The sequence below is a fragment of the Thalia democratica genome, chromosome 6 (assembly GCF_965202585.1).
Source record: "Thalia democratica chromosome 6, ktThaDemo2.hap1.1, whole genome shotgun sequence".
NCBI classification, from domain to species: Eukaryota; Metazoa; Chordata; class Thaliacea; order Salpida; family Salpidae; genus Thalia; species Thalia democratica.
This window is the reverse complement of record NC_139170.1, coordinates 20,671,710-20,684,492: the sequence shown is the minus strand read 5'-3', so window position 1 is coordinate 20,684,492 and position 12,783 is coordinate 20,671,710. Positions and strand designations below refer to the sequence as shown.

The 12,783-nt window shown below is 26.3% G+C and overlaps 1 protein-coding gene across 1 annotated transcript; it reads left to right on the top strand.

Annotated features, from left to right (window-relative positions):
- Positions 1–782: 782 nt before the first annotated feature.
- Positions 783–8,719, top strand: LOC145837895 (TBC1 domain family member 15-like). The gene is made up of 3 exons (XM_082945380.1): positions 783–807; positions 2,088–2,273; positions 5,996–8,719. Exon 3 carries the CDS (start codon positions 5,998–6,000, stop codon positions 7,852–7,854), a length of 1,857 nt encoding a protein of 618 aa, XP_082801506.1. The 5' UTR covers positions 783–807; positions 2,088–2,273; positions 5,996–5,997; the 3' UTR covers positions 7,855–8,719.
- The last annotated feature ends 4,064 nt before the right edge of the window (positions 8,720–12,783 follow it).

The following is a 12,783-nucleotide window of genomic DNA, read 5'->3' as shown; positions in this document are numbered from 1 at the left end:
TATTTGATCTCGTGAAGTTGGAGGCTATCTTTATATGTTCAGAGAAACTAGAATTGTGCAAACAAAAGAAGTTTGGTTAAAAAGTGTCTTTATTGAGTTAAATTATGTATTTTGCTCTCGTTAGTCGTATTTGAGTTTAATTAAACAGTACTTTACGTTTATACTGATTATTTATTGCGTTAGTTACTTTGTTAGTTTTAACTTTTTGTGTTTTTAGTAAAAAAACGTATCGTAATTTTATATTTTGTTCTACTGTTAGGTTCTGACGAAAAGTAGTGAAATACGTATTAAACAATCACATAAAAGTTTGGGATAGTAGTTTATATCTGTAATAAATTTAAATGAAAACGTTTGATATTTTATAATACTTAATTTTTTTATTAACAATTGCAGATATATATTTTTTAGATTAATTTTTTGAACTGTGTTGTAATTTTCAAATTGAATAAGTTTACAGTTGTTTTAGTTTTGCATTTTTAAACAAATTAAAAACCATTTTGTCGTACACATTCGTTCACATAAGTTCTGATCAGGTGATATGCCATAACTTTCCATTCCATTGATACAATAAATAAGTTTTACAATAAAAGGATAGCAAAAATTATAGTTATGTTAATTAGCATAAAAACCATAAGGTAGCTACAGTTGTGACTTGAAAGTATTCACACTGTTTTCTTAAAAAAATTACTTCTAATAATATGGAAAAAAATGCATAAAGCTAGCTACAAATTATGTCCAACAAAAAAAAATATGGTAGAAAAAACACCAGACTTATTTTTCCTTCTACAACAAAAAACTTTTTTAAAGGTCAAGCAAGAAATTATTTATTTACCACAATATTAAATTAAGGTTTTATTAAAGTAATACAGTTGATTAACAGTTAGATTTTAATAATTCAATAAAAATTTTTACAATCTATAAATACTTATTATTCTTTCTGTTGAACTATTACTTTTTGGACGCATAAATCAATTTTGTTATTTAATGTAAAATTACATATAATATAACACACTCACTTTTCCCAGGAAAACATTTACTATGCAAATGTAGAGTTTGAGACTGATGTTTGTTTACCTTAAAATGATGTTTATTTTTAATGTTGCTTTTGATCTTCTGATGTTAAACCCAAAAAGTTTTTAAGAATCCCTACACCATCCGGAAACACATTAAGAAATATCATGGGTACTACTATAATTCTTTTCTAAAGTTTTTGTTTTAACTGTTTATTTTACTCTTTATTTTCTTTAAATATAGGATGGGACCCACCTTGTTTTTTACTAAATGGTCACCACATACTCAGGGTAACCAAGGCTAGTTCTAAATTTTATAAAAAATTGTGTGTACTCAGTCTAACTAAGATATTTTTCCTTAATATCAGACTGTTTTTTTTAATATAGTTATGTTTTTTATCTTAAAGATTAATTTATTTTTTTCTTATATTTATTTTCATAAGTATAATTATGTTCTTTACCAGCACAATTAAGTTAAATGTTTCTTAGTTTTTTGTTTATACTACTAAAAGATAAAATTTTGTAAACTCAGTTAAACTCAGACTAACTTTTGTTCACTCAGGCAGGATTTCTTGCAGCAAATACATATAGTGGAAATTTTTTTAAAATTGGAATTTTAAATTAGCAATCACACTCATTTTACAACTTATCAAAATTCAAATTAACTTTTAGGATATTCTTAATTTAAGGTGGTGAGCTATTTAGGTTATTTATGAAAGGTGAAAATATATATATTTGCCCTACAATTCATCAACAAATACAATATAAAAGGAAAAATTAAAAAATAGAACAAAAACCTGCATTCATTACAATCAAAGACCACAAAAAAGATTTTCCAAATTAAGTAAACTGTAGAGTTTTGAACCCCTCCAAATCCCTTTTCAACAAATTCACAAAAGCTAAACTAGACACAATAAATAAAAGAACAATAATAGGCTCAAAACTAAATCAATGGAAAAACACTGAAAGCGTTATAAACTACTTCAATAAACTAAAAATAACCCCTAAAACCCGATTCATAAAATTCTATATCACTAAATTTTACCCATCCATAACAAAAATAACTTTAATTAACAGATTAAAATTTGCTGAAAAATTCACACCAATCACAGACACCGACCAAAAATTAATATTACATATTGCAAGTCTACAATCTTTCATGAAAATAAAACATGGGAAAAAATAAACACCTCTGACCTCTTTAACAGTAGCACGGGATCTTACAATGAAGCCGAAGTGTGCAACATGGTAAGACTCTTCATGGTAAGCGAAATTAAAAAACTAATATATTTAATGTTGAAGAATTTGGTATCTTTAGAGAGGATGGCCTTCGGTCATCCAATCTAAATCGCCAAGAACCACAGAAAACACAACAAAAGAATTACACAAAATTTTTAACAAATGGGGTTTTAAAATAACAGTAGATGCAGGCCTAATTCAAACGGACTTTTTAGATATCAAATTATACTTACCTAACAGAACATACATCCCATTTAGAAAACCAAATTCGGAGATCCTTTTTGTGAGCAATCGATCAAACCACCCTAATCAAATATTAAAACAATTACCTATAACTACAATTAGAAAAACTCAAAAGTTAATTTAAATTTCATATTCAATAAAAAATGAGATTAATGTTTTCATCAAAGTCAGGGTTGCCATTCACTTAAGATACTAAGGATATCTCAGGATGTTTTGAAGTTTTTGAAAATCTCCAGATAACTCGGGATATTTTGAAATTTGTTTTATAAACTCAGGCTGATTAGGATAGTTTTGTTTTTTTATGAAAAACTCTAATAGTTTAAGGTTTTTTTAATAATCTCTGGACATATTTTTTCAAATTTTGAAGATTTAGTTAATTTAGTTTTAATATTTGTTATTTTATAGCCAATTTTGTTAAAGAACTTGATTTTTTTTATTTAAAAAAAAAAAGTTTTTAAAGATTTGTAAAAAACCCAGAATAACTCAAGAAAGTTTTTTTTGAGTTCAAAGAGTGAAAACAAGAATTAACAATGGTTTTTAAAGAATTCTTGACAAGCCATACTTAAACTCACCTACCTTGTAAATGAAACATACAATCTAATAATAAAAAAGCAATAAAACTTTTATAAAAGTTTGTGCATGGTTAAGTTTTCATTTCTATCTTTTAAAAGTATTTTGAAATTGTGTTTTTAAGTTTTAAGTGGTGTTTGTTAGAAATATTAAACGATTATAAATCATTCATTTTTATTTGCAGTTGTACAGACTTAATTCTGTCTTCCCTTTAATATTTTTGTTATTAAATACTATATGGCTCTTAATGCTTCACATGCACAAGTATGAAGTTTTTAACAGTTATCTAATAAACATTTAGTTGTGAGAAGTGTTCCACTATAAATTTAGTTACTAAGTTCTAGGAAATGTCTGCCAATTATTGTCTTGACTGATAAATAGTATAGTTTGGTGGAGTTTAGAAGGTTTTTCCTAATCTATATGGTGTCTTTAACCAGTTTATACATGTATGTTTTATGTGGTGCATATACTAAAGCATGTGACCTCCTTTAGCTAACCCTTCCTGGCATTAAAGGAGTGTGAATCCATATATGATTGTCAATAGTTATGTATGTGGTTTACTAATTGATTGACAACATATTGAGAGTGATTTGATTTTAAATTGACATGTGTAGCTTAAAAATTTGGTTTTTTATGTGGTGCATATGTGTTGTTGTGGAGATCTAGCTTTTACATCTAAAAAAAGGCAAGTTTACAAAATTGGACTCTAAGATGATTTTTAAGTCAAATTTGCTAAAAACGTTTTGATTCTTTTTGAGAGCCACTTAACTATTTGACCTGACTTACTTTATATGATCACTAAGCCAATTTAACTATATAGTTTTAATTTGTTCTGCTCAAAGAAGTATTTCTTCAGTACTTTGTACAGTATATTAGCAACCTAACCAATTCAAATGATTCTGCATCATCAAAGGTAAAAATTGTCACTCATTTCCTCCTTCTTCCATGCACAATTGTTATGAGTAAGGGCTGATTTACAGCAGTATACTACCATATGAGCCTTGTGTTTGCTAATGTTTCTAGAGATTTTAGCCCATTTTGGTGCTTTTAGCAGAGCAAATAAATCTAGAGAATTATTTGAATTTTTAAAATCTGTAATAAGCATCTTGTAGCTTAGTAAAAACTGTTTAAAGTAAGATCAAAATCCAAAAAAGGGTGTTTACCCCCCTATGCCCTTATGCAAGTATGTTGGGTAGAAATCACTACCAACAAATTTAATGAGTATATTCTTTTATTTGTGTTTAATTTTCTTAAACCAGTTTATAACAAATTAAGTATTTTTTTAATAATTCAATTTCAGAATACTAACATTCCTCATTTTGTAAATCAACTTATCTAAAATTGTCATACCTATTTGGCCAGCATTTTTTAAAGATGGCTAAATTACTTAATATTTAGATTTTTCCAAAAGTGCAGGTTTGTGATCCTTTAATATTATAAAACTTCTTGTAGTAATCTTTAAATTTTGTACCTATGCCAAGAATAAAAAGCTAGATAATACCTCCCAGCAAGAAATGTTGGTGGATTTTGTAGAGAAATCAAAGCTATGCAACTGCAGACTAAAATGTATGGTTTATGGCTATTGTTTACTAACATATGTAATCTATTAAGTAAATATGGTGACATCAGAGAACATTAAGGGCATAGGAGAGGTAAACACCCTTTTTAGTTTTTGATCTTATTTTATATAGTTTTTACTAAGCTACATAATGCTTTTTACAGACTTAAAAAATTCAAAACAATTTTTGAAATGTAGCCGGTCGAATTTGGAGGCAACAATAGGTTCCTTATGGGAGGCGCAAGCTAAAACAGCAAAAATAGACTATTTCACTAAAAAATTAACTTCTCCTACGTTTTTTGAAATGACTACCTCAAATTTTCAGGAAATGTTCCTTGATATATTTAAAAAATTCTGTTGCAAAGAATTTTTTAAAAATTAAAAAATAAAACTTTATATAAAAAATAACAAAAAAACAGTTTTATTTAGTTTTTTTGTTATAAGATTTTTATTTTTTAATTTTTTTAAATTCTGTTCCGACATATTTTTTTAAAATATTGCAAGGAACATTTCCTGAAAATTTGAGGTACTTATCTCGAAAAACGTAGGAGGAGATAGATTTTTAATGATTTCTAGTTATTTGCTGTTTTAGTTTGCTCCTCCCATAAAGAACCTTTTGTTGCCTCCGACTTTGACCGGCTATATCTCAAAAATTATTTGAATTTTTAAAATCTGTAATAAGCATCTTGTAGCTTAGTAAAAACTGTTTAAAGTAAGATCAAAATCCAAAAAAGGGTGTTTACCCCCCTATGCCCTTATGCAAATATGTTGGGTCATTGAATCTATAACTATGCAAGACATAAATGTTTTTTCAATAACAGCTAATCATCAATTTAAAAAGCCACACTTAAAATATTTATAAGATATTAACGATAGTTAGAAAGACTTTTAAATTAGCTGAAAAGTTTATAATTATTAACAACCACAAGATGTTTACAGCCCTTAGTGAAATACTTATATTGCTCTTATAATCAAGCAAAAGCAAGCAATTTCACTACTATAGCAGACTCCTATGACATTAAAAAAGTTTTAACTAAGTTTATATATACTTTTAAATGTGGTTATACAACAAAAAATTACTTACAAAAATACTTTATACCAAACTAAGTTTTTGGTACATAATTGATACACACAAAATTGTAACATTTATTTCAATATAGTTAACGTTTACTGATATAAACATTAAAAATAGTATTTTTATGAGTAGTTATGAATTTTTAAGTATTTAGTTTTTAACATATTTAAACGAAGTTACTATTTTTAGGTTGAAACTAAAATAGATTTATAGATATTTAATAATTAAATAACAAAAAACAACATTTTAAAAACAATAAAAAAAACATATTATTTTTTGTAAACAAAAATTTTACACTAGCAATGGACCCCGTTAAAGACAAAACAAACAATGAATCATCTTATGTTGCTGATAAAGTTGATTATGAAAAAGCATATAACCAAGATGGTGTGTTTATTCACCTCTATTCCTCTGAAATAGAGGAAGACAGGTTTATTGCAGGAGTTCTTTCTGTTTTTGAAGAAAATAGTGTTTGGTATATAAGATGGGCTCCTTTAAACACTTGTGATGAAATACAAAATAAAAAGGAAGATTGTAAAAATGATACAGAGTTAAATTGTAGTAAAGAAGAAGTTAAAGGTAAAGGTTTCAATTACTTTGAATATAGCTTTAAATTTCCAGTAACAGAGCTAAAACGCTTAAAGAAATCTAGTAAAAAACATACTGGATGGAAGTATATTTTATTTCAATTAAAAGACGGTCAGCAACTACCCCACGTTAATTTTCATAATTATGGTTATGATGAATTTGAAGAAGTTTTAGAACATCATGTTTTCTTGGTTAATTCCCATCAGGGTGGAGGATGGTTTGATGTGTCTCAAAAAAATCAAAAAGCCCTAACTAAAACTTTTAAAGAGTTAAATATTTTTTCTGAAGGAAGTAATAAAAATAAAACAAAAGAGAACGCACTTTTTCACAGCCCAATTTTCGGTACTGCTTACAATGGAATAAGTAAAATGACTTCAATACTTACTGATTTTCTTAATCCTGTTGAAAACCCTCCATATCAAAGACCTGCCGAAGAACAGGGTCAAATCTTGAAACATTTTCCTCATCATAAGAATGACAATTTTACAGCAAGATTTCAAAGAGGCAAGGAGAGAATTCAGATTTCAAATAGTGATGATGATAACACAAATGGTTTTGAACATATAACATGCTGTGAAATTCCAGACAGAAAAGAAACAGAAGAAATGTTTCGACTTTCACCTTTATCTGATGATGAGTGGATTAGATTTAAAGATAAAGAAGGAAGAATTAATAAACCAGATGAGGTAAGTCAGAGAATTTTTCTCGGGTCAATTGAGGGCAGTTTAAGGAAAGAAGTTTGGAAATACCAGCTTGGTTTGTATGATTGGTCAAAAACTAAGGAAGAAAATGAAAAATACCAAAAATTGAAAGAAGAAGAGTATAATTGTATGAAATCACAATGGAAAATGTTCACAAAAGATCAATTAAACAGGTTTACTGATTTAAGTTCAAGATTTTCTTTAATTGAAAAAGATGTTACAAGAACAGACCGAAAACGTGAATTTTTTGAAGAGCTTGACTCTTGGGGCTTACAAAAGCTTCAAGAAATACTTAATACATACTGCATGTATGACTTTGATCTAGGTTATGTTCAAGGTATGAGTGATCTGCTTGCTGTAATACTTGAGGTTTTAAAAAATGAATCTGATGCCTTTTGGTGTTTCGTTGGATACATGCAAGTAATGCATGATAACTTTGTCATGAGTCAGAAAGGGATGACTAAACAGCTAAGAGATCTTCAAATTTTAGTTGAGTTCTATGACCCTCAGCTTTGGGATCATCTCAACAATAAAGACTCATCTGAGATGTTTTTCTGTTTTAGATGGATTTTGATTAGATTCAAGAGAGAATTTGACTATGAAAATATACAAAAGCTTTGGGAAGTTTTTTGGACTCAGTATCCCTGCAAAAATTTTCACCTTGTCTACTGCTTAGCATTGTTAGATTCACAAAGATCCTATCTACTAAAAGAAGAGTGTGGTTTTAATGAAATACTCAAACACATTAATGAAATGGCAGAACATATCGATTTAGAAGAAAGTTTAAAAACAGCTCAAGCTATCTATCAACAATTTGCAACAATATCTGGAGACTTACCACAGAATGTGAAGAAAATATTGAACTTATGATTTATACAAAACTTTACATTTTTTTCACTACTTTAAATTAAAGTATTTTTCAAAAGCAACTTCTACTTTTATTAACCATATTTTTGTATAAGTAGTAGAATGTCTCTTAACTATTTTTAACGTTAATTTCTTAATTATAAATAGTTTTTAGTATAATTTTAGTATAATTTAAAATATAAAATCGTCTAATATTTTTTTATCATGTTTTTATAAATAAGTCTAAATTTCAGTAAGTAAGGCAGTTTTAAAAATCTCAATTACTATGTTGATATATTGTTAGTGGTTTTAATGGTAAATTTAAATTATAATATAGTTCAATTCTAAAAAGCCAATTTTTAAATATGATCAAATATTAAACATTTATTTTTTTTAGTTTCATAAAGCATGGCTTTAAATGTTCTCTACTTGAATTATTTTTGTTAAGAAAATAATCGATTTTTATCCCAAAAAAAAAATAAATAAAAGATAAGATGTAACGTTAAAAGGCGTTAAATCCTGGAGATCCTGATAAGCTAAGCTTATCAGAATATATACCACAGATGTTCTTGTGTTAAAACTTTATTTCAAGTAACGGCGTTTCATCCAATACTCTTTTTCTATAAGAAGTAAATTTAAAAAAAGTATTAAGAAATGTTAATAACTAAAATCACCTAAAACTTATTCATTCCCCTTATTTGATACTTTTTTAGATTATCTGTTTTCTGGTGTACTTTATATGTTTAGTTATTGAATTAAAATAATTTATCCCTTATACTTTTTGTGTTATTGATAAATAAAATTGCATAAATTTAATTTTGTTCAAAAATTTTTTTGTCTGCTGTTAGACTCTTATCTTTATCATAGAGTTGTCAAGTTTTCCTTCAAATCCCACTCTTATTCAAATGTTTTCTAAAAGTTGTGTTAGAATTTACATTCATTTTGTAATTTAAAAGAATTTCAGCTTGCTAATTAAAATAAGTATTATTAATAAATTGGTGAGTTTTAGTGAAATAACAAATTAAAGTTATTTAAAAAGATAGTGTTTACATAACTTTTTGCAAGCTCTAAAGTAAATTTTAATTTTCGTTCAACTAATTCTTAAACCCAAAAATGCATTTTTTGAAGGCACTGCTGTTTATAATTTTTTTTTTTTGAAAATTTAAATTTTTACGTATATAAAATAAAACCGTAATAGCTTTTTTACTATAATCTTTCAATACTATTAAGTTATAGTTATTAGTTTCTCGTAGAGTATAATCATGTATGCTTTTATTTAAAAAACGTTCCTAAATGTGTTTTAATAAGTAGCTTTAAGTTATTTTGTGGAATACTTTGGGGTTACATGAGAATTCAAATTCGGACAAATCAAATTACGACAATTTAAATTATTAAAAAAATATTTTAAAATCTTTATCTCAATAACTAAATTATATTTGAAAAAAAAGCACATGTGTAGACCTTGTTATAAACAAGCCACTTTTTTTCTTTTTTGCAAAGTCATAAATATTTTTCAAGGTATTTTAAATTACTATAAATAACTACGTTTTTTACTTTATTTAAGCCATATCTCAAAAAATATTTAATATTTTGTAAAAAGGAAAAATGAGTGGTAGTCATTAATATGTATTACATATGTATTTTTTATATACCATTTGCAACTTAATATGAATAAGTTATTTATTTTGCTTTTTGAAAAATCAAGATCTTTATAACTAGATTCCTGTTTAAAATTAAACGTTTCCACTCTTGACTAACTTAATTCGCAATTTTTTGAATTTTTTTTATCTCTTACATTGGAGAAACATCACGGCAAATATTCCGACGAATTACAGACCACTGCGGAACAGATAAAAACAGCGCAATATTTGAACATCTTTTTAATTGCACATCCTGTCAAAACTCTGACATTGTTCAAAATTTTAAAATTTTAAAACGATGTAAGAAAAGCGAACTTTACAGCCTGGAATCAATATTGATTGAGGAAGAGCGACCTAACTTAAATACGCAAGTAGCATTAAATGGTAAAACAAAATTATTAACAATCTATTAATAAACATACCTTTAGTTTTAATTACTGAATCTCTAATTTTTGTATTTATTTTAATTTATTCATACGTCATAATTTAAAGTTATTTTTTAAGCTACTCACTTAACAAACATTTTTTCAAATTTCAATTAAAATTTATCACTTGACAAAGAAATCTTGTATGATTTTGAAAAGCTTTGTGTAATAAAATATAAAAAACAAAATGAATAACTTATTCATATTAAGTTGCAAATGGTATATAAATACGTTCAAAAACCTTCCTATAATAGTACTTATATGTATTTTTTATATTTGACAAATATACATAACTTTTTTATTTGTGGTCATTTCAATGTTTTTTAAAGAATTTGAATTGTCGAAACTTGAATTGTTCGAATTTAAATAGTCGTGCACCCATACTTTGGCTATCTTAGTGCCTAACTTTTTTCTATCAAAAGATATATGTACAAGATAATTATTTATTATTCAAAAATTGAAAAAAAAAATCAATTTTTATTAAAGTTTTGAGACGAAAAACTAAGATTTACAACTCAAATAGTGGTAATAATTGGCATTGACAGTCATTAACGATCAAGTATTAAATCAAGATCTTTATAACTAGATTCCTGTTTAAAATTAAACGTTTCCACTCTTGACTAACTTAATTCGCAATTTTTTAAGTAGTTTGTGCTTTTTAAAGTTACTCTTTTTTTAATTTCAAACTACTTTGTATCAATTTGCTTTACGTCCTTATACTCTTTTAAGCGATTTTATGTTTTATTACTTTAGGCAGGATTGCAAAAAAGAACCTTGAATCCTCAAAAAGCCTTGAGTTTGATAATTTCAAAAAAAAAACTGTAACACCCTGGAATTTCGACTAAAATTTACTAATAACTTTTTATTTTAAACAATTTTTACATGTTAAATATATAACTTTGATTAGATACGAAAAATCTATTATGTACAATAAATTGTTATATCAATTAATGTTTTATCTTTATGAAACACATTTAAAGCAACAATGTAATATTTTTTAACATTTTACGCTATTTAAGATAGATTTTTTACCTAAAATGTAAATTTATTTTAAAAATGGGCAAAAAAAAACTTGTACTTTCGAAAATCTATAAAAAGTTCGAGAAAAAGAAGATTTTTTTTTAATCCTTCGGCAGCCGCGTAAGATATGCTCTAAAACTCAAAAATAGGTTATATCAAAAGATTATAAAAAACAATTTTTTTAGGATACCTAACAAATTTACTTAAATTAAACAAAACACTATCATAATATGATCAATGTAAATCAAACTTAAGTTTTTTTTTTTTTTTCATTACTTATTTAGCCCCAGGCTCGAATCTACCTGTAGGTAGACAGTGTGTTGTCCTCGCAAATTCTATTACAAAGTTGACTAAACTAAAAAAACAAACCTGAAAATTTATCTATTTTAAATTAATATTCTATGAGATACTCGTAGGGATTAGCAACGTAGACCTCGAAGATTTCACCTGGTCCGCTAAGTAGAAACCTCTTGCGTCGACGTATTTTCTAGCTTGAAAGCAACTTGTGAAAAACAAGCAATAATGCGCATTTTTAAAATAAACATATTATTAATTTGACTTTCCGTATACAGTAAAACTTAAAAATGGTTATTCAAAAATTATACTTTTCCACGGAAGGTAGTTTTTGCACAAGACTAAAAAATGAAATTACCAAACAAGAGCTAGGATGAGGTTACAATGATAGTTAAAGAAAAATAATGAGAATAAAAAAAAGAACAAATTAAAAAAAACAAGCTACCGATCAAGGGTTAAGGTAACAAGGCCAGTAAAAATGAGAAAATAGACTAATTAAAAACAGTATGAAGAAAAAAAAGGGCAGACCAAGGGTTAAGGGTGACAATAAAAAAAAGAAAAATTTTCAACCCGTAAAAGTGTTAAAGTAACCCTTCGTGCAAAAGTGTTCCTTTGAACAATTTGACACCTACCTCTAAAATAATTTATAACAAAAAACTAGACTTTGTAAAAACTAACTTTTATAGAATAATTACTTGCTATGTTATATAAACTAAAATATAATGTTAAATAAAATAAGGTAAAGTCTGTAACCCTTGAGTCCTGTCTAAAGGGATTACTTTTAGTAGAATTAAATACACAAATTATGTAAGTTCATTTTTAACTTATTTTAACAAGCGGTATTTAGTTGAGTTATAAAAGTTTTTAGGTATTAAGATTTAGAAAAAGAGAGTTCGCACAAGATATTGCTAAAGTTTATTAGTATAATAAAAACAGTATTTGTTGAGCTTATTGTATACATTACTGTATATTTACTAATTTTTAACTTATAAACATAATTTTCTTAAACTTCAAGTTTATGATTTTGATTTGTAATAAATGTTTTTAATCTAGTTAACGTGTTTAAATTTATAAATGTACCCTTGATCTTGGCAGAATGTTAAAAAAGTTTTACTTAAGTTTTTGAGGCAGTTCTTTTTATGTTGCAACGTTTTTATATTTATATGTTATACAGCTTCAAATTATCAAGCTATTTTTACTGTAACTTTCTTTTAAATGATACAATTGTACTTTTGAATCATTAAATCAAAAATAAAAGTAGCATTTGGTACAAGTTAGTTAAGTTTAAGAAATGCAAGAACATTTCTAATATCCTTTATGCTTAAAATGTAAGTAATAAAATCACTTTTACTAGAAGTTGTAGATGACTTTAAGTTGAACTATAAAAATACGTTATATACATTTGAGTGAACTTCTGTATCGTATGTTGTTTATGTTAGCAAAAAGCTGGAAAACAGTTTAACACTCTGTTTTCTAAGCAAACTTTCTCTAACTATTATCTAACATTTATAAACAATTGCTTGTGTTTTTTTTCGCGTTGAACAATGAAAAAATTTTGCATAGTAAAGAATTAT

Excerpts from the sequence above, each read along its gene's own strand:
- LOC145837895 (XM_082945380.1), top strand. The coding sequence starts at position 5,998 with ATGGACCCCGTTAAAGACAAAACAAACAATGAATCATCTTATGTTGCT.